Source organism: Symphalangus syndactylus, chromosome 1 (assembly GCF_028878055.3).
Source record: "Symphalangus syndactylus isolate Jambi chromosome 1, NHGRI_mSymSyn1-v2.1_pri, whole genome shotgun sequence".
NCBI lineage: Eukaryota > Metazoa > Chordata > Mammalia > Primates > Hylobatidae > Symphalangus > Symphalangus syndactylus.
In genome coordinates this window covers 31,674,760-31,702,687 of record NC_072423.2, presented here as the reverse complement: position 1 = coordinate 31,702,687, position 27,928 = coordinate 31,674,760, and the positions used below count along the sequence as shown (strand labels likewise).

The window sequence follows — 27,928 nt, the reverse complement described above, 5'->3', positions numbered from 1 at the left end:
ACTAGTTTCCATTTTAGATCCCAGGGAAAATCAGCTCTTTCAGATGATGTTGGAAGATTTTAAAGTTTACAATATTACAGTCCCAACCTTTGCTTGACTAGGAGAAAGATAATGGACCTTATGTTAGCCTGTATTTGTCACTGTGTAAATATGAACTAGTTGATTAACTACTGAGTAATATTATCAGAGAAGGACAGTGCTAACATTCTCCTAAAATATAAACCCTCTCATAGTCACATACAATTATATATTCAATTTAATGTAGTCATAGAGAAAATGTGAAGCATTTCTATTTTGTTATCCTATGTATTAGAATTTATATGCTTGAAATTTAGTATATAAGCATTTAGTTTTCGTAATTATGCCTTTTGTTGTAAGAATAACACCTACCAAAATGGGCTCAGCTTCCAGCAGGAAAACTCTTTTTTTTTTTTTTTTTTTTTTTTTTTTTTTGAGACGGAGTCTCCCTCTGTCGCCCAGGCTGGAATGCAGTGGTGCGATCTCGGCTCACTGCAAGCTCCGCCTCCTGGGTTCACGCCATTCTCCTGCCTCAGCCTCCTGAGTAGCTGAGACTACAGGTGCCTGCCACTACACCTGGCTATTTTTTTTTTCTTTTTTTTGTATTTTTAGTAGAGACAGGTTTCACCGTGTTAGCCAGGATGGTCTCGATCTCCTGACCTCGTGATCCGCCCGCCTCAGCCTCCCAAAGTGTTGGGATTACAGGCGTGAGCCACCGCGCCCGGCCAGGAAAACTCTTGAGTTTAGCTATTAAAAATCCCGTTCTCTCCGCTCCACTGCTTGCAGTTTAGGTTACTGGAAACTTATAAAATAAAATTTGGATTTGGACTTTCCTTTTTAAAAATTAACAGAAACGAGTTAGGAAGAGCGTTCTTCGACACTGGAGGAGTAGAATGATTCCCAAGAATTTCTTTGGGACTGGACCATCAATAAACTGGAAGTGTCAGATACAGCAAATCTATTCTTTGTGAATGACAGCTTTTTGTGATCTTTTTTCCACTAAAATGTTAACATTTACCTTTTAGTGTTTGACTTAATGTAGTAAGTTATATGTGTCCTTTTGTTCAAAAATATGAGAAACTAACATGTCACTTTTTAATGGAAATTGTCATATTTTTTCCTGGCCAGGAGTAGGCTTCAGAGCGGTGACTTTGCAGAGATGAGATGTAACATACTCCAGTCTGTGTCCTTTCTGAGTGCCACAAACTTTCCTTTTAGATCAAATCTGGAAAATACAGGCAAAGCTATTTCATAACAACTGTCTTATAACAAATCTTAGTTTGTAAGAACTACAATTCTTGATGTTTATTTTATTTTATTGCTGAATTTGTGATTCTTTTTCAGGAAGAACAGTCACTGTGAATATGAGTAGTCAATAGGATATGTTTCCATATGAAGTTCCCTATCTCAACTTAATGAAAAGTTGAGCAAAAATATAATGCAAAATTCTAAGTAGCGACCTTTTTATAAGTGTAGTTTCATCAAACCATCCACTTTCAAATATTTCATGACTTTTGTCCGCCAAAAATTTCAATTAACCAAAAAAAAAAAAAAATCACCAATTTGAAAGCTAAAGAATATTGTAGAATTGGGAATGGCACTCTCCGTTGTCAGAACCTTAGCAGGCTCTGAATGAGGCACCAAGAATCTGCCTTCTGCTCTGTTCTGATTAAACTTTAAAATGCACCAAACAGCGCGAAAGGTGGTCATAGCTGTAAATGTCTTTGTGCTAATGATGACTTTTCTCACTAGTGATAGCTGGGGAGTGAAACTCGACAAAGACAAAATTATAAATGTTTTATATCAGAAAACACTAGGTGAGTTTGAAACATGTTCAATCGATTAGGTTACTGCCAAGAAGTAAACAATAGACTCATTAAAGCTGTAATTAGTCATTGTTGACATATTGTATTTTTAATCAGAGCTCCAGTAGGGGATGAAGTGGCTGAAATCATCTAGTGAAATAATCTAGGGCTTTGTGAAATAGAAGTAAAACCAGATTTTAAAAACTCAGCCATGCCTTTCCCTTGAGATTTCTATACTACCTTTGTTCTCATGAAGTTGGTGACTTCAATTAGGTTACTAAGTAGCCTATAATAATTGATTAATTGTTTTGTATTTTTGTTACATTGGGTACTTGTCAAAAGGGTTTTGTGGTTCCCTATTTCTTGGCATGTCAAGAGTGGAGAGGAATTCGTGGTGAATTCCTCTTCAAGGCAGGGAGCCAGATACGTTACATACTCACGACTGCAGATAAACATCCTAAGTATCAAAGGTTAAGTACTTTTTCCTGTAGTTGGTAAATGGCTAAAATTGAGCTTCTAAATTCAGGGCTGTGGATTCCAATGCCTGCCTCTTTCCATTATACCATTAACAACAATGACCCTTCAGATCCCACCTCATCTGCCACGGCCCCCAGAAGCTTCTGCTTCCATCTAAGCCGAATCTCCTGTAACCAATGACACTCTACTGCACATTCTACTTCCAGGACCACCAGTCTCCTCATTCCAGCTCTCCCTCTCTCCTTTCCCTATCAAACTCCAGCTCTCATCTCATCTCCCCATGAAACCCTCCTGATTATTTCTGCCCACCCCACCAAACATCCCTTTATGAGTTTTTCCTCTCTCCTCTGAACTCCTCTGTCAGATTTGGAGCCCTAGATTTTCTGAGGTAGAACTCATTCCAAATAAGTTAGTGGATGAAGAAACATTTTCCCCAATCACGTAAAAGTTAAGAATCATATGTAATTGCCTTCCTTATTTTCTGTTCAGTTTCAAATCATGCACATCACAGAAGGAAAATTCCAAGTCAGAAATTTTTATTTCTATAGGCATCTATGTAGGGTAGAAAGAGCCTGGTGAAACAAACAAGCACCTTCTTTGGACTAATTCCATACTCTGTAGATATAATCTCCATTTTCCAGTATTTATTAAATTCATAAAATGCTTCTTGTAAAATATCTGCTAAAACAATGATTAGCCAACATTCTTTTTCTAACGAGATCTTGGCTTTTCCTTGGAATCACATGGCGCTGTGAGTTATCTAGAATTTTATTTAAGTGAGAAATTTTTAATGAAATGACACATCTTATTTTCATAGATATTTGCCTATGAACCCACAGATGCTATCTAATTCAGCTTCCCCACATCTCAGGGAGGCAGAACTTGTGGGCAGATATTTTGATTAGTTTGTCCTTTCTCAGATAATAAAGTAAAGCAGTGGAACTTTGGCACAACTTCCTCAAAGCAGCAGCCAGCTAGAAAATGAACCCAATTTGCAAGTAATAGGCCAATGTCAGAAAACTTTGTAAATCATTTTATTAAACAAGCCATATCTTTAATTTAAAACCAAATCTTTTCCTCTGTGGAGACATTGTTTAGGAGTAGAAACTTCAATTTGCATACATAAATTTAATATCCTTTCATATATTATATAACTACAGAGAAAAGGGATGGATTATCTGCTTCACTGAGGGTGGCATATCATTTTCATGATAAGGGCAATGAATCATGCTGTGACTGGTGCTGGTTAGCCCATTGAATCAGGCGCCTATGGTGGGAAAGAAACCATCTTCCTAACTAAGCACTGTTTTAGGAAAAGATATGTCTTTATAAGTGTGGTCTACTCTTCTAGTAGCTGTAGAGTGAGACTTAGGAATCATTCATTGGCAGTGAGGAGTTTCTGGGCTAAGAGGCAGGGCAGTGCTTCTTGACCCTGGCTACGTGTTGGAATCATTAGGGACAGTATTAAAAGGTACACATGCTTTTGTCATATCAGAATTCAGATTTACAATACTTAAATTGGTGTATGGCCTGGGCACTGGGGAATTTTTAAAGCAGCCAAGTTTGAGAACCACTGAGTTAGGAAAACTCATTTTCCTGTCTTGGTGACTGATCTCAGGGAAGGCATTGGCCTCTTTGTGTGTACTTCCTAGTCTGCTCAATGGACATTGGTTCTGCTTCATCACATCACAAGTGTTTTCAGTCTTAGAAGAGACATATGTGAAAGATTCTTTCAATATACAGCTTTACAGAATTTCAAGCAATTTACATTTTTCTTGTTCCCTAGCTGGAGTCCTGGCAGAAAGGATCTAGGAAAGCATTTAAAGAAAAAAAAAAAAAAAGCATGACTCCCTTAGAAAAATTGAGTCATGCAACCAACTTAAGAAAACAAGCAGAAAAATTTTTGAAATCAAATGATAAATCTTTCCAAAAATTCTTGAAGTGAGTTTATTTAATCCAAACATTTATATAACATCTCAGTGCATCTGTTTTGAGTGAGTAAAATTATAATATTTTGGGGGCTACTCCTAATTTTCAGGGAAATTTAGTATTTGTGAGGGAACAAAATCGTATGTAGTAGGGAAAGCATATTAAGGACACTTATAACAGTTTTCAGCAGAAGGAGAAATCCGCAAGCTATGTGCCAAGCTTTGCTGATAGCCATCAGTAAGAAGAAATCACTCTAAACTGCCACAGGATCAAATTATTAATAGATAAATGGGTTCCTTTCTTGACCAATGGGTTTTCTACACTGGAATTGGGTGCTGAAGGGGTTTACATAGTCTCAAGATTCTGGAATAGTGCCCTATAGACATGTCTCAAGGTGAAGGAAGAGGATGGAGAAAAATGGTTTTCAGAGCTGGCTGCTCTTCTGTTGATTCCTACTGGAAACTTAAGCTTCCGCTTGTCCAAGACCTGCCTGAAGACACTCTGTTTCAGCTTATCCAGAGAGTCCCTCGAGTTGGTATTTGTAAACGTCACAGGGAATACTGATGATCCCCAGCGTGGGACCCACTGGATTATATACACACTCCAGTTCTGATCCAGTATTGCTTGGCAGTGCCTGGATCACCAACCTGCCCTGCTGTTTCTCAATGATTTTCAATTACTCAGTCCTGCTCTGTGAGCGCATGTGCACAGAAGATTGGCTGTTGGAACTTTGTCAAATAACAAACATTTTTATAAATAATAAATTACTTTATTTGTGAGAAATTATTTGTGAGAATTATTTTTTAGTCAAGGTTGTTTTGGCTATTCTGTGTCCCTTTCATTTCCATGTGAGTTTTTAAGATCAGCTTGTGATTTTGGCAAAAAGGCAACTAGATTTTGAGGAGGAATAAGTTGAATGTGTAGTGTTGTGGCATTGTTTTAAAGATTAAATGTGTTAATCGTTAGTGTTTGGTGCTTAGACTAAATGATAATAGACTCAGATGATAATAGAATAATGATAAAACAGTGCCTGATTAAGTATTATATGATTAAATATATAGATGATTAACGGTATATATGATTGAATAGATACATGTATATCAGGCCCTATTGTATCTTTTCTATTATCATATAGAATTAGAAAATATTCTTTTCTAATTTTCGATAGAAATGTATTTTATGGCCTATAGATAAAATGTATTCTATAGGCAATTTCCATTTGGTTTCAGGAGGGTATTATTGTTTGAATATGCATGATACTTACTAGTAAGTAACTACAATGCAAACAAACATTGTGGAGCTAGGCCTGAAAAATTATTGTAAGAGAAAATATAATATTCTTACCTTGTTGGGGTTTTTAATAACAGCTTTATTGAAAAACAATTCATGTATCATAAAATCTACCCTTTCAAAGAGTACAGTTGAGTTTTTTTTTAGAATATGCACAAAGTTGTGCCATCATTACTATTTAAATCCAGAACACATTCACCCTTCCCCCACAGAAACCCATATCCATTGGCAGTCATTCCCCAATCTTCCTCTCACCAGCCACTGGCAAAAGCGCCTATACATTATGTCTATATGGATTTATCTATTCTGGGTATTTCATATGAATAGAATCATAAAATATTTGGCCTTTTGCTTCTGATTTTGATACTTTAACATAATGTTTTCAAGGTTTATCCATGTTGTTGCATGTATAAGCACTTCATTCCTTTCTATGGAGAATAACACTGAATTGTACATACATGCCACATTTTGTTTACACATTCAGTGGATGGACATTTGGTTTGTTTACAATTTGGGGCTATTATGAATAATGCTGCTATGAGCATTCATGTACAAATCTTTGAGTGAATATATGTTTTTATTTCTTTTGTGTCTAGACCCAGAAGTGGAATTATTGGATCATGCATTAAATCTATGTTTAAATTTTTGGAGAATTGCCAAACTGGTTTCCAAAGTGGCTGCTCCATTTACATTCCCACCAGCAATATAGGAAGGTTGCAACTTTCCACATCCTCACCAACACTTGTTACTGTCCATCTCCTTATAACCATCCTTGTGGGTGTAAAGCAGTATCTCATTGCGGTTTTGACTCATACTTTTCTAATAACTAATGCTGTTTTGTGTTCTTTTCATGTGCCATTTATATGTAGTCTTTGAGAAGATATCTCTTCAAAGCCTTTGCTCATTTTTAAAGTTTGGTTATTTGTCTTTTTATCAAGCTATAAGAGTTCTTTATGTAGTCTGGATATAAGTTCCTTATCAGATATATGATTTGCAGGTATTTTCACCCAGCCTAGGGGTTGTATTTTCCTTTTTATCACGGTGTCTATTGAAGCACAAAAGTTTTTAATTTATTTGTTTTTTTTTTCTTTTTTTGAGTCTAAGAAATCATTACCTAATCCAGAGTTATGAAGACTTACTCCTATATTTTCTTCTAAGAGTTTCATAGTTTTAGCTCTTATATTTAGGTCTATGATCCATTTAAGTTAATTTTTCTATAAAAGCTTCTTTGTTGAAAGGACTATTCTTTTTCCCCATTTATTTGTCCTGCCACCCTTGTCACAATTGACCATAAATGTAAGAGTTTAGACTCCCAGTTGTCTTCCATTGATCTATTTGTCTATGCTTATGCCAGTGCTACACTCTCTTGATTACTGTAACTTTGCAGTAAGTTTTGAAATTGAGAAGTATAAGTCCTCCAACTTTATTACTTTTCAGTCCAGATTGTTTTGGCTATTCTGTGTCCCTTTCATTTTCATATGAATTTTAGGATCAGCTTGTGATTTTTGTGAAAAGGCAACTAGATTTTGAGAGGGATTAAATTAAATGTGTAGTGTTGTGGCATTGTTTTAAGGACTAAATGTGTTAATTATTAGTGTTTAGTGCTTAGACTAAATGATAATAGACTCAGATGATAATAGAATAAGGATAGAACAGTACCTGATTAAATATGTATTATATATGATTAAGTATACATTTGATTAAATACATATAAATACATCAGGCACTGTTTTATCATTATTCTACTATCATTTGAGTTGCCTCAAATATTCTTTTCTAATTTTTGATATTTTTGTTAATTTTACTGCAATGGCCTTTTGTGTGTGTGTGTGTGTGTGGCCTTTTTCTCTTCATAGTCACAATTTGCTTTGCTTGATAAAAACTTATTAGATTTATGTGGAAATTATGTTAGTTGGTACATAAGAATTACCAAGTATACCTGTCTGGGGAAATAACCATAAAATTCTATACCATAATGTTGTGAAGAACTATCTATGAAGTTTCCAGTTACCCTTTATGGATTTCATGAGGCCTTTAACTTAAGAGTAATCTTTGAAGGTGCCCTATTCCAAACCATGAAAGAGTTATTCTTCCTTTGGCTTAATAGGCTGTAAATTGGACAAGGAGCCAAATTTTCCCCTTCCTTGTCATCAATGTGAGCTGAAGGTTGATACGTGGATATGAAGCAAAAGTTCTTTGATCCATTTGCTATTTGATTTTAAGACAAGTTAGCATCCATAGGTTTTCTTTTGAAGAATTTGGAGGGAAATGCCAAAACTACACCTTAGAGTTAAATAAGCTAATGTTAAATGTTCATAACTTTGTTTCAGTGGATATAGAAATACTGAAATTGAATATGCAATAAACACTTCAACTATAGGCCAATTCACTGAAAGACCCTCTCAGCTGGTTATCAGGATATATAAGCAGGATACCTTCATATGGTAATTATATGGCTTTCTTTCAAAACTGGAATTCATAGGTTGGAAGTAAGTTATGCAGGATATCAGATTTGAAATAGCAGTTCTGTCCATGGCCCTATCCTAGCTGTAACAGTAGCTATGCTTTAATTTTCTAAACTTTAAAAAACAAAGACAGATACCTCAGGCTGTATTATCAGCATTCTGGAAAGTTTTATTAGTGAGAGTTTTATCAAAAAAAAAAAAACCAGAATCACTATGAGTGTGTTTTGAGAGCCCCCAGCTAAATTAGGGTTCCAATCCCAGACCTGCTAGCAACACTGTCCCAAAGGGAAATGAAGGGCAGCTGGACTTGGGTGTTTACAGTGTGACTCTCAGGGGCTCCTTGTGGGATCCTTCTCCTCCCCGCCTCCCCACCCCGCCCCCTGCACCCCACACTCCAAGCTCCAAGATGGAGTCTCGCTCTGTAGCCCAGGCTGGAGTGCAATGGCGTGATATCTTCTCACTGCAATCTCCGCTTCCTGGTTTCAAGCGACTCTCCTGCCTCACCCACCCTAGTAGCTGGGATTACAGGCATGTGCCACCACACCTGGCTAATTTTTCTGTATTTCCAGTAGAGACGGGGTTTCACCATGTTGCCCAAGTTGGTCTCAAACTCCTGACCTCAGGTAATCCGCCCGCTTCGGCCTCCCAAAGTACTGGGATTACTGGCGTGACCCACTGCGCCCGGCAGGGATCCTTTTACCTGGCAGACGGCCAGATGCCTAGTTGTCCTACCTGTGACGGGGAGGGGAGGGGAGGGCAGGGGTCCCTCAAACAGGTAATGTTTATACTGACAGACACTCTTGTGGCTCTTGTCTGACCTGTGTCCAGTTTATGCCTGACTAACCATCATTCTGGCACTGGGAGCCAAACCATTTTTTCTCCTCAGTGTCCTGGAGAAAACCCGATGTGGGGCAGCTCCTCGTGTTTTAGATGGAAGACACCAATTCAAGGCACCACCATAACGGCAAACAAGTTCAAAGGTTTTTATGTACAGATCCTGGGCAGGGAGGGCGTGATGAGTCAGTGAAACAGTCCTTCATCCCCAAGTCACACACGGCAGGAATGAAGAGTCAGAGAACAAGAAGAGCAAGTAGCACGTGGCAACTAGTGTATATAAGGAGTAGGTTGTGGGTCACACTAAAGTATTGGGCAAATGCCTGAACAGTCTCTTTAAAGGAAAGAGCAGGAAGTGGGGAGCCCACTTTCTTTGGTTTAAGTTTAAAAACTTATTTTAACCAAAATAACAACCAAAAATGAGTTTTTGGCTAAAATAAGTCTTTGTTTTATTAAAATAAAAGTGGGAGAGATGCTAAGTGGGAGAGGTACCTCTAAATTCTTATCTCTGGTCACCAGATTGAGCCAATTAGGTGTGGTGTTCTACTACTCATGTGCAGTCAACAACCTCGGCTGTGCTATTCCCATTGCAGAGTGGTGCTGAACAACAGCATTATTAATCAGATTAGACCTTATGCAATCGTAGGAGCTGGCTGGGCATATCTTTGTAAGCCTGGTGCTTTCTTTTCTTTTCTTTCTTTTTTTTTTTTCTGAGATGGAGTCTCGCTCTGTTGCCCAGAATGGAGTGCAGTGACGCTATCTCGGCTCACTGCAACTTCCGCTTCCTGGGTTCAAGCGATTCTGCTGCCTCAGCCTCCTGAGTAGCTGGGATTACAGGCACCTGCCACCAGGCCCAGCTAATTTTTGTATTTTTAGTAGAGACTGGGTTTCACCATGTTGGTCAGGCTGGTCTCAAACTCCTGACCTCGTGATTCACCTGCCTTGGCCTCTCAAAATGCTGGGATTACAGGCGTGAGCCACCATGCCCGGCCACCTGGTGCTTTTATGTCTTATGAACCTGAAGTTAGTAGAACCAGGGGCAGCAAAGAAAGATGGACATGAAGTGGAGGAAGCAAGATTCAACAGGAATCCATAAGAAAAAATGAGAACTTGCCTGCCTGTCTCACCACCTCAAACCTCAGTAGTACAAATGACTTACCAAAGAAACTGGTGGTGTCCCGTGGAACTGCACACACACCTAGTGATATAGTTTGGAGATTTGTCCCCATCCAAATCCCATGCTGAAATGTATTTTCCAACGCTGGAGGTGAGGTCTGGTGGGAGGTGTTTGGGTCACAGGGTTGGTTCCCTCATGGCTTGGTGCTGTCTTTGTGATAGTGTGTTCGCACAAGATTAGTTCTTATTAAAATAAAAGTGGGAGAGATGCTAAGTAGGGGAGATGCTTCTAAATCCTTATTCTGGCCACCAGCTTGAACTAATTAAGTGTGGTGTTCTACTTTTAAGGCCCAGTCAGGAACCTTGGCTGTGTCATTTAAAAGTGTGTGGCACCTTCACTTTATCTCTCTCACTTGCTCCTGCTTTTGCCGTATGATGTACCTGCTCCCCTTTTGCCTTCCACTATGATTGTAATCTTCCTGAGGCCTCCCCAGAAGCCAAACAAATGCCAGCACCATGCTTCCTGTAAAGCCTGCAGAACCGTGAGTGAATTAAACCTTTTTTCTTTATAAAGTACCCAGTCTCAGATATTTCTTTATAGCAATGCAAGAAAGGCCCAGTACCCCTAGCCCTCAGCATAACCTTGGGCACACTTTGGCATTGCACACATTTATCGTTTATGTTTCCAAGAAGGATGTGACATTCTAAACTCTCAGTTTTGTTGTTGTTGTTTGTTTGTTTTTTGAGACGGAGTTTCTCTCTTATTGCCCAGGCTGGAGTACAATGGCGTGATCTCAGCTGACTGCAACCTCCTCTGCCTCCTGGGTTCAAGTGATTCTCCTGCCTCAGCCTCCCAAGTAGCTGAGATTACAGATGTGTGCCACCATGCCTGGCTAATTTTTGCATTTTTAGTAGAGATGGGGTTTCACCATGTTGGCCAGGCTGGTCACGAACTAACCTCTCTGTTTTCATTAAGAGGTATTTTAGGCTATCAGCATTTAAAAATGTTTCTCAATTACTTATAGCCCATAAACACAAGCCCTCACAAAGGCTTCTCTGAATCTGAAACAGCAAATTTGTGTAGTACTGTTTTGTTCCTCCTGATCATTTTCTCATCTGAAGACAAAAGCCTAAATTGTTTTAACTAACCCTGAGATTTGGGTCTTGTCTGCAAAACAGTGTTTTAAAGGATATATTAATTAGGGATTCACTTTCTACCCATGGATATATGTGAACTTCGGGGATAATACTAGCTCTTTGCTTTCATGTTGTTCTCAGATGGAATCCATTTGGAGTATCTGTCAATATTGTTCTGCACCTGGGAACAAAATAGCTTTGTGCTGGTTTGGGTCCTGCTGAGTTGTAATCATTCGTAGCAGGGAAATGCATGACAAGCGTTGATCTGAATGGATCAATATTAGTAAACAGTGATTAAAAAACACATTCAATTCAGGCAAAATGTCTTAGATCATGGAAAAGTCCTTTCCCAACACTGATTATAAAACGTTATTGACAAGCGTCAGAGTTCCCAGCAAGAATGTTCCTTGAGCGTATTTGGGTTTTAGCAAATTCATGTCCAGATTTTCAAGGTTCACTAGAAATTGACCCCACAGCACTTGTCTTTTAGTGGGTGTATAGAAACTGGAGTAAAACTGGAGAAGTGCAAGAACTCATGGACAGCAGAATTGTGGGTGTGATTAAATTTAGAAGATAGAGCAGTGCTGAAGAGGACATTCTAAGCGAAAAGTGAATGGTGGTAGAAAATAGGATTAATAACCTAGGCTATATTATTAATAAAAATAAACCTTGAAGAAATAACACTGGTGCTTTGTTTTCCAAAGCCTTCCACAAATAGGTTCAAATATATAGAATTAGAAATGTCAAGTAGGAAATAAGTATCAAAACAGAGGGAATTTTAAAAATCATATGAAAATAGTTTGTACAACTCCATATAAGTACATTTGAATTCCTAGATGAAATGGTTAATATTCTGTAACATTTCAGCTTTACAAAACTGACCTAAGAAAAAACAGGATTAAATGGGCCAATTACCAAAGAAAACAGACGATAATTCAGAAAACAGTCCCAGACAAAACCACCAGGACAACGTGGTTTTACATAGAATTTCTTTCTAACATTTAAAAATCAGATAATCCCAAGAATACATGAACTATTTCAGAGCACAGAAATGATGGAAACATTTTACATTCTATGAAGTTAATATAATGCAAAGGTCAAAACCAAAGATTGTTTCAAAAACAAGATAAATTTTACTTATGAATACCAATTTTTAAAATTAGATAAAATATAAGAAACAACCCAACAGCACATTAAAAATGATACATCATGAACAAGTAAAATTTATTTCAGAAATGTAAAGATGATTCTACATAATGAAATCCATTAAAATCCAGCTAAGGAGAAAAATCAGAAGATCATCTCAATAGAGGAAGAAAGTGCAATCGACAAATTTAATATCTACTCATGTGAAAAGCAGCCAGCATGTTGCTTAATGGGAAAACACTAAAAAAATTTTCAATTAAAATCAGAAACAAAGAAGTCTACTCCCCACTGCTACTCTTTAATTTTATAATAGAGGTATTGGCCAGTGAAAGTGGATAAGAAAAAACAAATAGAAGCATAAGAATTTGAGAGGAGGACCTAAAGCTCTATTAAGAAAGGATATGACTGTACATCTAGAAAATTCAAAATAATAAATTGAAAAACCATTAAACATATGAAAACATACTTGACTTTGATTTGTTATAAGTGAAATACAGGTTAAAACATCATTAACACATGATTTCAGACCTATCTAATTAAAAAGCCAACTTAATAACCTTCTGTATAGAATACACCATGCCAATTGTGGTAAGGTTGAGAGATCTTGTTCTACAGATATGTATTGAATTATTTATGAAAAAACATTATGATGTCTGACATTTGCTTCAAAATAATCTGGTAGGTGGAGAGTTATAGGGCAGATGAAAGAAGAATGGCCATATATTGATAATTTAGAAGCTGAGTGATTGATTATACTATTCTCTCAAATTTAGTATATGTTTGAAATTTTCTACAATAAAAAGTGAAAGAATATTCATATAGTTTCAAAAGATGCAACTAAACTAAGCCAAAGGAAAATATGCTATTTAGAGAAAAAGTAATTTTTTAGTTGATGTTAATTTGTATTTGCAATTTGATCTGAAACCTTTCATATGGGCACTCATCAATTAATTCTAAATAGTCTTTAAGAAGAGTTGAAATAAAAATTCACTGCCTTCCTAATAGAACAAAATGCTAAAAAAATATACTAAAGAAACTTCCCCTTCCCTCAGAAATGTGCCTTCTGTTCTCATGGTAGTCTGCAGGTCCTTAGAGTACTTTAGCCACCCATAGTTTAATTCTAACCTCAGGACATAAATGTGGTTATGGAAACGAATATATCATAGTCAATTAGTGGGAACCACCCTGAGGCTATCATTCAGACAGTGAAGTGCTTGCTGTGAGAGTTCCAGATCTGAAAATGTACCTACTAAAGCCTGACATAACCCAATCCAACAAAGATAAATGAGGAAATATTAAACATCTGCTTATCTTGTGCTTGACAGCTTTATTTTTCTGAAACTCTGTACACGGAATGCAAAGAAATATCGCTGATACCTTATCTGCCTACTATTTTGAGCTTTCCGAAGTGTCTTAAGAATATTAAGTTGCCAGCGGGGCGCGGTGGCTCACGCTTGTAATCCCAGCACTTTGGGAGGCCGAGGCGGGCGGATCACGAGGTCAGCAGATCGAGACCACGGTGAAACCCCGTCTCTACTAAAAAATACAAAAAATTAGCCGGGCGTGGTGGCGGGCGCCTGTAGTCCCAGCTACTTGGAGAGGCTGAGGCAGGAGAATGGTGTGAACCCGGGAGGCGGAGCCTGCAGTGAGCCTTGATTGGGCCGCTGCACTCCAGCCTGGGCGACAGAGCAAGACTCAGTCTCAAAAAAATATATATATATTAAGTTGGTTTCTGTTAATCTAATACATTAAAGTCACAGGTTCATAGCTTGTCAAGGCTTTCTTGAGACTGTTATCCAGTAGACTGGCAAAGAGCACCAAAGTTTGTGTGGTAATTCCAAATGTGGAGTAGCCATCAACACGTAACTGTAGCCTTTGCCAAGCTCACCACTGGCGAGCAAGGAGTATATCCTCAGAGCCATGCAAAATGCCATGCAAGTAAGAGGTGGTGATGAGGGTATGTTAGATGGCAAATTGATGCTTATATGGAGAAGCCCAGTTCTCTGAGCCCTGTCCTATTCAATTGACAGCTTTATGTGTTCTCTGCTAGCACAAATTTTACTTTAAAGTGCAGTTTCTCTCTGCTTTGCCTTTTCTCATGTTATTTGAAACTATTCCACTGAAGATATATTCTATTTTGAGAAGGTTTTGTACTCTTGTGCAACTTAAGATAGAAAAATGAGCTCAGGGGCCGGGCACGGTGGCTCATGCCTGTAATCCTAGCACTTTGGGAGGCCGAGGCGGGCAGATCACCTGAGGTCGGGAGTTCGAGACCAGCCTGACCAAAATGGAGAAACCCCGTCTTTATTAAAAATACAAAATTAGCCAGACATGGTGGTGCATGCCTGTAATCCCAGCCACTCAGGAGGCTGAGACAGGAGAATGGCTTTAACTCGGGAGGTGGAGGTTACGGTGAGCTGATATGGCACCATTGCGCTCCAGCCTGGGCAACAAGAGTGAAACTCTGTCTTAAAAAAAAGAAAAGAAAAATGAACTCAGGAAGCCAGACCTGGAAAGCACTACAGTGAGCCTTTAATCTAAATACTTACCTCACTGATAAGAAGGGAGAATCCAAGTCCTTGCACTCGGATGGACACCACTTCCACAAATGGCTCATGAGATTAATTTCATTAATAATGACATTTGCATGGCTGCAGATAGCTTAAATAAATTTATACACTCAACAAATATGTATTGAGCTCCTTCTATATGGCAGCCACTGAGCTGAGCTCTGTGGATCCGCAGTAGACAAAAGAGATCAAGTTTCTGTGCTAATGGAACTTACATTAAACAAAAATAGCGGGAGCTGAGACATAGAGTGGGGAAGAGTGAATCCATGAGCAACTTCATTTGAGATATTCTAGCTATGGAAATTCTGTTTCTGCATATATCCAGGATAAAATTCCCTTTCCATATAAAATAAAAATATTCCTACTTTGTTTCTAACACACTTTATATTTCAAATTATAATAACAATCTTGGATTTTCCTTCTCTGTATATGACTTCTCATCCAAAAACTGAGGGGCTAGACCACCTGATTACTTGAATTCCTTTTTACCTTTATGACTCTTCATTAAACAGAGCCTCATGGGTGTGATACATTTCAGTTCTTTTCCCTACTCTTTTTAGCCCATTGCCTTCCCATGAAGGGCTTGTCTGTATCTAAAAGTCCTCCTGGTTCTTGTGGTACAGCTTGTGACACCATGATAAGGACTAAGTGAGACGCATTTCCTGAAACACTGCAGTCTTCTGGCCTTTTCTTCCCTTTTATATCATAGAACCAAGAACCAGCAAGGCCATCAGTCATTGTGCAGGAATAAACAATACTGTTAAACTTGTCAGCCTTTTGATCCTTCCCACACCATTTTTTTTAGCCCAGTTCTAGGAAAATTTGCCAAGGCTTTTTTTTTATGGTGTTCTATTTGCCATGCCAACAACCAACAATAGAATATTGAGGCTATATGGTTTTAGGACTCAAAAAAAATCACATAATAATAAAAAGAGGAGCTGAGCCAAATCCTGTATGTGTGTGTGTGTGTGTGTGTGTGTGTTGACAGAGATAGACATAGACAGAGTAAGAGAGAGAAGAGAGTAGTGATATAAAAAATAAGAAATAAAATTCATTTTTGAAAGGAGCTTAGAAGTGAACTATCTCATACCTAGCTTAATATGTCAAATATCCTATTGGAAAAATAAAGATTTTTCCACAGCACCAAGCTTTGCATTCATTTCAGGTGGAATTTGTATTAAATGTCACAAAGTGTCCAGCACCCGTCACTTATAGAAAAGAAGCAATGTGGGCCACAGTGGAATTGATTTGTGTTAGCCTGGATTGTTCACTCTGGATTAGACTTTGACTGGGAGGTGGCACCAGTATTGCCCCAGGCAGGTTTATGTACAAACGACAGAGAACAGTCTGGCTGCCAATCAGGAAAACATGATAGGTCGTGTAGTTGGCAAGTGGTAATAGTCTCATTCTGCAAGTGGGAAGTAATCTCCCATGCCATGGTCCTGTATCTCCTCTCCTCATGTCTAATTCCCCTCCATGCTATAAGGTTAAATGCAAATTTTCCTTCCTCTGCAGTCTACTTGGATCGCTGTAGTCCATGAAGGCACTGTTTGTTTGAATTGAAAACACAACCAGGATTTGACTCATTTATCAATTAATCATTCTACCTTGCAAAATTACATTGTATTTTCTCACATCCTTATTTCACTTTTAAGTAAATTCAGACCTTGTCAGAAGCTAGACTAGAACTTCCATTTTTAAAATTTTCATCTTTGGGCCCGACACTATGTATTGAAGACATTTAACTAGATTTGCTCATAACTTAGCATTTCTTGAGACTGTCACGCATGCATACACACACATTTGCTAAAAAAAAAAAAACAAACAGTTAGCTTTAAGCGAAATTTTAAAGTATGTAGATGTGTCTTATTGACTCCATTCTTTTCATTTTTTCTGGGAGCCACGGAATCCAGTGTCTTCAATTTCACACACCCACCGCAAAAACTCTGCTTGAAAAATTAAGGCTTTTGCCTAGGGAAGAATTTGGCTTTGGTTACTAACATATTATAATAAATTTAAGCACTTTCTTTTTTCTGAAAATTAACAGTTTCATTCAATTCTACTAGTGAAATGACAAACATTATCACCCTCCAAAATAGTTTTACATGAGCAAGTTTAGGGGAAGAGGGAAAAAGGTAGAGTGATGGTGATAACAGACCTTAAGTTTGGGGGGAAATCACAAGATGGCAGAAAACTCCTCTAGCTATCCATTTGGGTTGACTAAGAGCAGCAACTAAGAATAAGAGCAGCAACATATTCAATGATACAGTCCTGGTGAAATATTTTACCAGGCTGGGCGTGGTGGCTCATGTCTGTAATCCCAGCACTTTGGGAAGCTGAAAGGGGTGGATTGCTTGAGCCCAGGAGTTTGAAACCAGCCTGGGCAACATAGCGAAACCCCATTTATACAAAAAATACAAAAATAACCAGGTGTGGAGGCGTGTGTTTGTAGTTCCAGCTACCAGAAAGGCTGAGCTGGGAGGATCACCTAAGCAAGGGAAGGTCGATGCTGCAGTGAGCCCTGATCATGCCACTGCACTTTAGCCTGGATGACAGAGTGAGATCCTGTCTTCTCCAAAAACAAATTTTTTTTTTGGAGAATCTGAGAAACCAGTCCATTCTAGGCAGTCACACAATATAGACATTTTCCAATGTCTATACTGGAATAATTGAGACATGTGTATCCTTCATGGCAATAATTGAGACATGTGTATCCTTTTATTAAGGAAGACTGGTCTTGATGGGTGCTATGGATCTCTTCCTAAGAAATGATTATGCTTTGTCTAGATTTTTTTTTTTTTTTTGAGAACATCCATGGTCAGCAAAAATCCATCCAGAGAGCTCTACTAGTGAAGAAAGTGTGTTATATGGCAGGAAAACTTTAGAGCAAAAGTATGAATTTGCAGCTTTAAAAACATCCTACCTCAAAAAGCATTAATTCATGAAAGAAACATACGTTCATAGTAAAGTATAATGCAAAGCAATGCAAATATTCAAAATGATGTAATGCTACTGGACTATTTGATGAGTACCTCATTCTATTCTTCATCATTATTTACCCAAAGACATAAAAGTTTTCAGTTTTGGTTGGTGACTAAAGTAACAATATAAAAACAAAAAAAATTTTAATTTTTTGTACATGTACATGTACCAATTTTTTTTACACATAAAAAGTTATTAGAATTAGCTAGTAATTTCATAGATGTCCTCTATTAGTCCATTTTCATACTGCTATAGAGAACTGCCCAAGACTAGGTAACTTATAAAGGAAAGAGGTTTAATTGACTCACAGTTCAGCGCGGCTGGGGAGGCCTCAGGAAACTTACGATCGTGGTGGAAGGTGAAGGGGAAGCTAGGCACCTTCTTCACAAGGCAGCAGGAGAGAGAGAGAGAGCGAAGGGGGAAGAGCCCCTTATAAAACCATCAGATCTCATGAGAACTCACTCACTATCATGAGAACAGCATGGGGGAAACCACACCCATGATTCAATTACCTCCACCTGGTCTCTCCCTTGTGATGTGGGGATTATGGGAGTTAAAATTCAAGATGAGATTTGGGTGGGGACACAAAGCCTAACCATATCATGTCCATAGAATAGGCTGTTGTTGAAATTTAATTTTAATTACCCCAGAATGCTTCAAGAATACAGTGTTTTCTGGATCTTCAGAGGTGGGGAAGTCTTCCTCCCTGTCACATAATACTGAGATAAACCTTTGCATTCTAGAAAAATCTCCATAGGCCAATCCAACTTACAAGGGATGTGAAGGACCTCTTCAAGGAGAACTACAAACCACTGCTCAATGAAATCAAAGAGGATACAAACAAATGGAAGAACATTCCATGCTCATGGGTTGGAAGAATCAATATCGTGAAAATGGCCATACTGCCCAAGGTAATTTATAGATTCAATGCCATCCCCATCAAGCTACCAATGACTTTCTTCACAGAATTGGAAAAAACTACTTTAAAGTTCATATGGAACCAAAAAAGAGCCCGCATCGCCAAGTCAATCCTAACCCAAAAGAACAAAGCTGGAGGCATCACGCTACCTGACTTTAAACTATACTACAAGGCTACAGTAACCAAAACAGCATGGTACTGGTACCACAACAGAGACATAGATCAATGGAACAGAACAGAGCCCTCAGAAATGATGCCGCATAGCTACAACTATCTGATCTTTGACAAACCTGACAAAAACAAGCAATGGGGAAAGGATTCCCTATTTAATAAATGGTGCTGGGAAAACTGGCTAGCCATATGTAGAAAGCTGCAACTGGATCCCTTCCTTACACCTTATACAAAAATTAATTCAAGATGGATTAAAGACTTATATGTTAGACCTAAAACCATTAAAATCCTACAAGAAAACCTAGGCAATACCATTCAGGACATAGGCGTGGGCAAGGACTTCATGTCTAAAACACCAAAAGCAATGGCAACAAAAGCCAAAATTGACAAATGGGATCTCATTAAACTAAAGAGCTTCTGCACAGCAAAAGAAACTATCATCCGAGTGAACAGGCAACCTACAGAATGGGAGAAAATTTTTGCAACCTACTCATCTGACAAAGGGCTAATATCCAGAATCTACAATGAACTCAAACAAATTTACAAGAAAAAAACAAACAACCCCATCAAAAAGTGGGCAGAGGACATGAACAGACACTTCTCAAAAGAAGACATTTATGCAGCCAAAAAACACATGAAGAAATGCTCCTCATCACTGGCCATCAGAGAAATGCAAATCAAAACCACAGTGAGATACCATCTCACACCAGTTAGAATGGCCATCATTAAAAAATCAGGAAACAACAGGTGCTGGAGAGGATGTGGAGAAATAGGAACACTTTTACACTGTTGGTGGGACTGTAAACTAGTTCGACCATTGTGGAAGTCAGTGTGGCGATTCCTCAGGGATCTAGAACTAGAAATACCATTTGACCCAGCCATCCCATTACTGGGTATATACCCAAAGGACTATAAATCATGCTGCTATAAAGAGACATGCACACGTATGTTTATTGCGGCACTATTCACAATAGCAAAGAGTTGGAACCAACCCAAATGTCCAACAACGATAGACTGGATTAAGAAAATGTGGCACATATACACCATGGAATACTATGCAGCCATAAAAAATGATGAGTTCGTGTCCTTCGTAGGGACATGGATGAAACTGGAAAACATCATTCTCAGTAAACTATCGCAAGGACAAAAAACCAAACACCGCATGTTCTCACTCATAGGTGGGAATTGAACAATGAGAACTCATGGACACAGGAAGGGGAACATCACACTCCGGGGACTGTTGTGGGGTGGGGGGAGGGGGGAGGGACAGCATTAGGAGATACACCTAATGCTAAATGACGAGTTAATGGGTGCAGGAAATCAACATGGCACATGGATACATATGTAACAAACCTGCACATTGTGCACATGTACCCTAAAACCCTAAAGTATAATAATAAAAAAAAAAAAGAAAAATCTCCATAGGCCTTCCTTTACATGAAATATGACAAACCCATTTCAATTAATATAGCCCATGATTCAGGAAGTTGTACCGAGCAGTAAATTATTTTGCTCATCTCAAGAGTGGAGATTTCACCAAGTAGGTAATTGTGTTATTCAAATACGTGTCCTGGTATTCTTGGTGTTACCAGTACAGGATTAAAGCTTGTCATGTCAGTTGTTAAATGTTTTAAATTAAAAAGGAATAATTTGTATACAAATTATATAGAAGGCTCATCCTGCATGGATAGATGCAAAACTTATCCCTCTGCTTTTTTATTCCATTTTCTATCTATAAGTGATGTCTCTCTGTAGGATATCTGCATCATCTTGGACTGGGTTTTCTGTTCCATGTGACTCTCTCCTCTTCCTAATACCATCCTCTTAATCCCAAATGCACTGGTTTTAAAACACAAGTCTATGACCTTTTACTTTAAGTTCTACTATTGCTGTTTGATATGGTTTGGCTGTGTCCCTACCCAAATGTCATCTTGAATTGTGGTTCCCATAATCCCCATGTTTCATGGGAGGGACACAGTGGGAGGTAATTTAATCCTGGGGGTGTTTATCCCCATGCTGCTCATGTTTTTTCATGATAGTGAGTTCTCACAAGATCTGATGGTTTTATAAGGGGCCTCCCCCTTTGCTCAGCTCTCATTCTCTCTCCTGCCACCCTGTGAAGAGGTTCCTTCCGCAATGATTGTAAGTTTCTTGAGGCCTCCCCAGCCATGTGGAACTGTGAGTCAAAACTCATTCCTTTATGAACTATCCAATGTCAGGCAGTTCTTTACAGCAGCATGAGAACAGACTAATACACTGTGGCAATTGATATTTTGCATATTTTTCATATTTTGCATATTAGGTGATATGAGGTAAAAAGATTTGTACTGAGTAAAACGTTAGATGTACCTTCACCCCTAAAGCTGCTTTGATCAAGTTAATTTCAAATATGGCAGAATAGAGGTATTCAACTTTTTAACCCTGAAAATTAAATTTATGTTATATTTTGATATAAAGCAAAGGAAAATCAACTTTAATCAAAACATACTTGTTTTCCCTCTCCTATACAGACCTACCAAGACCATCACTATGACCGATGGAGACTATGATTATCTGATCAAACTCCTGGCCCTCGGGGATTCAGGGGTGGGGAAGACAACATTTCTTTATAGATACACAGATAATAAATTCAATCCCAAATTCATCACTACAGTAGGAATAGACTTTCGGGAAAAACGTGTGGTGAGTTTTTAATCGTACTGCTAACCTTGTCACTCATCCCCCTATATAAAATAAGAATCAAGGAGCTATGTTTATTGCATTGGAGTCTGTCTTTTGTCACATGAAATTCATAACCTGTCATTTTAATTTATTTTAGAATATTATTTACTACTTTTCAACTATAAATAACATTTTCCTAGAAAAGTATTAAGTGGCACTCTCTCGTCTCCCAAAGTATACAAGGCAGTCCAAATCAATATTTTACTGATTTGCATAGTGTGTTTTCTACAGATTCTTAAGAAATCTTTCAAAACTTGAATTATTAGAATCTAAAAACATTAACTCTGATCTGAGTTAAAGTCCTCAATGAGGGCAAGTGATCATTTCCCCACTCTTAAGAAAGAAGTTAAAAGTATGATTGGTAAATATCTGGAACATGAGCTTTGTAAGCTCTTGCTGCATTTTTATTTATGTGTAGACTCAGCCATCAATCACTGGCTTCTTATGAACAGAATGTGAGACCAATCATGCTATTTTCCAAGATAAGAGAGTTTAAGTGAGAATCACAACCACTTCCTTCTCCTATGCTAGACACTATTGACAGGAATAAGGATATTGTGACATGTGAGATGTGTAGCATAGGCACAGAAGCTAGGCCAGATTTACTGCCACCCTGGGTATTCTTGATTGCCAAGATGGCTGTGGCTTCCAGTTGATGTCACAAATCTACTCATTCCTTGAGAATTGGGAAAGAAAACAAAAGAAATGGTAACTGGAAGCCCTTGCCTGGGAAGTTGAATCACAGTTTTTTATAATGTGCTGGACCTGATCTGAAAGTCAATACATGGTTGTGTAGGCTTAGCAAACTCCCTGACAACCCATTCAGGGTTTTCCTGCCTTCTCTCCTTTCCAGTATCTGGGTACATGTCCTTGCAGAATTTTCCCTTTAAAACGTATTCACTAAACTATACTTAAGGAAACTGAGTAAATATTAAATCTTCTAGGCTTTGCTTAAACAATAAAAAGGCCAGCATTTTTTAAAAAAAAATTAAACTTACCTAAAAAGAGCCTTTGACTAAATGACTAGTGAAGAAAGGCTTGAAATGGCCTGTGTCAACTTATTGAGAAAGTCTGTGCATATTTCATGGCTAAGTCATTTTGAAAGTCCATTTCACAGTAAAAGATATTCAGGTATTTGTAAAGCACTTTACTGATTTTAAAAAAATGCTTTAACATCTGTGATTTCACTGAAGTTTGCAGTTTGAAGTAACTCTGTAAATCAGGAAGGGGTTATGGGTCTCAATTTAGAGATAAGAAAATAAGACTCAAAGAGGTTAAATGAAGAGTTTGTATTTGAACCTAGAACTTGGGTCCTAAATCTGATGTTTGCTGCCTCATGAGGAAATGACAGAAGGTGTCTAATTTAAGTTTGCAATATGCCTAAACTGTGTTGAAACTCATACTTGCATTTGACATTTAAAAGTGAGAGTACATGTGATAATTCTGGAAAAAAATAAAGCAAATATTTATTCTGCACTATGAACTTTGATTATAGTAATTGAGAAAAAACATGCTGAGTGAACCCAAAGAATTTGAGTGTTGACAAAATCCAAAGCAATCTCAACTAATGAACATTGTATCTTTCAGGTTTATAATGCACAAGGACCAAATGGATCTTCAGGGAAAGCATTTAAAGTGCATCTTCAGCTTTGGGACACTGCAGGACAAGAGCGGTAATAGTAAATTGCTTTATTTGTAGCTACACATAGCTTAGAAAAACTTACTTTAAAATTAATGCTGTATGTGAACTTGAAAAACAAATAATATGCAACTCTTCTCCTGGTTTCAAAATAGACATTTGTATCCAGAAATAAAAATAAATGATTCGTAATTAATTAATCACAGTAGCACTGGGCAGTTGGTATGAATTTCAAAAATCAGACTTTCAAAAATTTCTCTGAAGATTCTTACCATGCACTGTCTTTGCACTTTTTAGAAGAAAAAAAGTTTCTCCAGAATTTAATTGAATGAAGATGGGAAACTAATGCCGTTATAAGCGCTACTTGAAGAGGGAGTTGAAGAAAGGGTGTTAAGATCTTCCTAGTCTCTCCGTTATTTCAACACAGCCTCTTTGTCCCATGCTGTGCGACTGGCTTTGTCCTTTCAGACTTTGATCATAAACAATTGCCTTCCAGCTATAATATTTTACTCTCTTCCCATTTTTTCTGATCCTCTCCTTGTACCAGGCCTAGCTCATGTTTCGTCTTTTCTATGAAGCCTGTCTGAACATCCCAGCTGAAACAAACTCCCACTTTTCCTCTGAACTACTGCAGACACCAGTTATTTCACCCTTAAGGTCTAAATAATTATATGCCACCTTGTCATAGAATGAACATTCTATTTGTATCTTTAACTGTTCACTGATTCACTTGGGGCCTTCTCACTCCAACAAAATTGTCATCTTTACAGGTGTGGAGATCTTGCCCAGCTTTTCAGCATTGTCTCTGGTACAGTGTCCAAGCTAATACTCAGTAGACAGTAGTGTTAATTCCTTAGAGCTGGAGGTATTATTCCACTGTTAGATGGAAAAAAAAAAAGGATCCAAGATTTCAAAGTGCAAAAGGCCCCAAGCTAATGAAACTTTTCAATATTAGATTAAATTAAAAGTGGCAAAAAATTGGCAGAGAGGATATTTAGAAGGCACATACCTCCAAATCCTGCATCGTATGTCTTAGAATGCTTATGCTTGTAAACACTTCCGTCTTTGAAATGCATCCAAAGTGTTCTCGCTTTCAGCGAGTGTAAACGCCAGGAGAGGTGCTGGGCCCTCTCTGTTAGCTTTTTTGACTGTGAATTCCATTTACACACACCCTTCAACACTGCTGGTTCCTCTGAAGCCATTCCTCACAAGAATCTCTGTTCATATGTCAGTTTTGTTGTCACAAAGATGTATGTTTTATAGAGCACTTTAATTCATTTTTGAAGAAGTAATATGAGAAAATGTGGTTCCCATATGTCCTCGCACATGATATGTCAGCCTTGCATGATGGCAGCCTTCTCTGTCTGTCCCGTGAAGGCAGCTGCTCTATGGGGGAAATGGGGAATACTCAGGGCAGCCTTCAGAACACTTGGGTTATTCATCCCTTGAGAATTTTGCATTCTGTGTATATATAAGGTGTAGCTAAGCACCAAGATAAACAATGCCTCACACCTCAGCCCTGTGCCTAAGGACATCTGGCTGTGCAATCCATGTAAGATAATGGGTATTGATAGAAGTCACATCATGGGAAGGAAGAGAAAAATCACATGGCCCTTAAGAAAACTTAAAGGATACAGGGCACAGACTTCATTCCCAGTGAGAGGGAGGAGTGATAATGTGGCTTTGGGGTCTGTTTCTTCTGTGATCCTAGTGTTCTGGAGCAAAAGGGGGTCATCGCTCAATGCACTAGAAGCCAATACTATGACACTGGATTTTGAGAAAAAGAAAGGTTTTATTGCAAATTGACTTGCAGGAAGACAGGAGTGTCAAGCTCAAATCTGTCTTTTTGTTCTGACTTTTTGAAGCAGTATTTTTATTAGTAAAGGTTGGGGCAGGGGTGGGTTCTAAAGTGGAGGGCTGGAAAGTCCTTGGACATGGGCACTTATCTCTGCATTCTATCTCAGGGATCACATGTGGAAATTCAAGGGGAGTTAGTATGAAACATGTGGTAGAAATTCAGGCTGTGACATTAGCAAGTTCATTCTGTACAGATTCCAGTTGGCCATATTGGTTCCAGTCGATTTCAGCCAGTTCTCTTATCTCATAAGCAGAGCAAGTTTCAGTGTTTCAGCAAGTTATTTTCTTCTTTATCTCCCATCCTGCAGACCCAATTTCTGTTCGTCATTGGTTTCTTTAACTCTTTGGAACGCGGTTTCAGTGGTTCCTCCACCCTGCTGACTCAATAGACAGAATGAGATGGGTGGGGGAGGCTGGAAATGAATTACTTGTCTCCCCATGGGGGATACTGGATAGAATAGAGCAGGATGTCTGTTACTGCTCTGGAACAAGGCATGTACTATCCATGCCGCTGTGGAGGAGAAATTCTTTGCCCCAATCAGATCACTATGGCAAGCATGTTTTTGAATAACTCTGTCATACGCTCTGGGCAATGAGAGGGAATAACACACAGTTTTGTCCTCAAATGAGACACACACACTTAAGGAGAGAACAAAGAGCAGTTTTCCTGGCATGACACAATTATGGTCGAGTAGGAGACAATTTTGTGGGTACAGCTACTTTCCAAAAAGGGAGAACTATTCAACCAAAGCACTATAATTGCTGTGGGCTTCCAAGGAATGGTAGAAACAAATCCACAAGAAAAAATTGAATAAATTTTTTTGGTATTTCTGCTCTACATTTTTAGATCATGATGATGCCCTACAAACAAATCCTACTTTGGAAATAAATAGCAGTGAAAATATCTCTTCTCCCATCTTTTGGTATGAAAAGTATCATTCTCTGTTGCAGTCATTTAAAATATTTAATAATTGTATATCTTTTACTGTTTCTTTCTTTCGCTTGCACTGTTAACTTCACAAATATTTAGTGAGCAAATACCATGTTCTGAGCCATGAAAATATGATGGAAAGCAAGTTAGAAACACAGCTCCCTTCCCCTTGGAGCTTACAGTCTAGGGTAGAATTTGGGTGAATAAACAATTGCAATGGAGCCTAGGATACTCACAGGAAAACAAAGACATGGGCAGGCCCACCAGGAGGAGCCCATAGCCCACATGCAGTGTTGGGAAGGCCCCTTGGGGAAGTGATATTTCATCTGATACCATTATGTATTTGCTCATGCACAATGTACGAGTGAGTGCTATCCAGGCTCAACGAAGGGGTAGGAAGAAAAGGAAGCACTAAGACAAAGTAAACCACAGAAACACCAGCATGTGTGAAAGCCCAGGGGAGCAGAGTGAACTTCCTAAGAACTAAAAGAAGATCAGCATCTCTGTGGGTAGTCAAAGGGATGAAGCTGGATAGATGAACAAAGATCACTTCCTGCAGAGCCTTGCCAGCTTTGTAAGGCGTCTGTGCATTACCTTACGAGTGATGTCTAATCATTAAAATGTCATTAGTAGAGCATTGATATGCTCTATGAGAAGAAATGGAGTGGTGATAGGAGTAGGGTCCCAAACAAAACTGGACACAGGAAGCCTAGTCAGAAGGCTGTTGAAGTTGTCCAGGTGAGAGAGAATGGGTTTGGAAGTAGAGTAGTGGCAGAGTAGATGGCCAGAAATGAGAAGGTCAAAGATGTGTGTTAACTGTAGACACCAGGTGAAGGAGGAAGGGATCATGGCAACCAGAAGGATGGTGATGTCATAAACAGAAAAAGAAATTAGGAAGAGTGGCCAGTTTGGTTTTGGATGTGTGAAGTTGGAGATGCCTGAGTTTCCTCCAGGTGGAAGTATCCAACAAGTAATTAGGCATCTAATGTGAAAGGCAGGGAATCTCTAGATCTCTAATTTTGGGCTTCTCAACACACAGGCTACAAATGAGCCAGGGAAGTGGATAAGATTATCCAGTCAATGTATATAGAGTGAGAGGGGTCAAGAATAGACCTCTGAGGAAACCAACACAAAGGATCTACAAATAGGCTAAAATAGGAGACCAAAAATTGGAAGAACATTTAGGATAGGAAGCGACATCTCTAGTTCAAAGTTACGTGCCTTTCTAAAAACCCATTGCCAAATTCGAAACCTTCTCTGGTCCCTATATGTGGTCTCTGGTTTTGCCCATTGCTCTTATTGAAGTGAATCTCAGCACATCTTTAACTTCACTAAAGATGGTTGGTGGTGGCTGGGGTCGGGGGTGGGGGCAGGGAAAGCTGACCAGGCAGGGAAAAACTTTGCATTGCACACGAAAGAGCAAATTCTCTAAAATCTTGATTAGAAATGAGAGTTCTTTCCTTCTTTCCTCAATGACTATGTCTCTTTTCTGTCCTGACCCCCACTCAGTCCTCCAATCATCTTCCTTTTCCACGTGAATCCTAGATGCCAACCTGAAGCTCAGTTTTACCCCTGAACAGTGCTTTTTAAAAAGAGTTTTGTCATCAATATTATTCCTTACAAAAGAATTCCAATTCCTGTAGCTAACAAGTTGCGGTTTCCTTCATATCATCACAGGCATTCATTTTCAGGCTACTGTGTGCCAAGCTTTCTTCTGGGCACAGACAAGAAAGATGGAAAGTATAAGTTAAAGTCCCCACTCTAAAGTGCTTTACATTTTAATTGTGGACCACAAAATGCCCACAAGCCAAAAAGATTCCAAGAAGCTGTGTAAGCAAATCCATGATTGAATGTTACAAACTGTGTATAAAGTGCTGTGAGATCAGAAAGCCAGGAAGTGGTCTTAAAAAAAAAAAAATCT

At 38.5% G+C, this 27,928-nt stretch overlaps 1 protein-coding gene across 3 annotated transcripts in view; it reads left to right on the top strand.

Moving 5' to 3' along the window:
- The window catches only part of RAB27B (RAB27B, member RAS oncogene family), a 187,380-nt gene that overhangs the window by 148,352 nt on the left and 11,100 nt on the right, over nucleotides 1-27,928 (top strand). For all 3 annotated transcript variants that reach the window (XM_063642578.1, XM_055298584.2, XM_063642546.1), the window contains 2 exons: nucleotides 21,370-21,541; nucleotides 23,168-23,253. In XM_063642578.1, coding sequence (XP_063498648.1) covers nucleotides 21,389-21,541; nucleotides 23,168-23,253 — 239 coding nt within the window. In that variant the 5' untranslated portion in view covers nucleotides 21,370-21,388. The remainder of the gene's footprint in view (nucleotides 1-21,369; nucleotides 21,542-23,167; nucleotides 23,254-27,928) is intronic.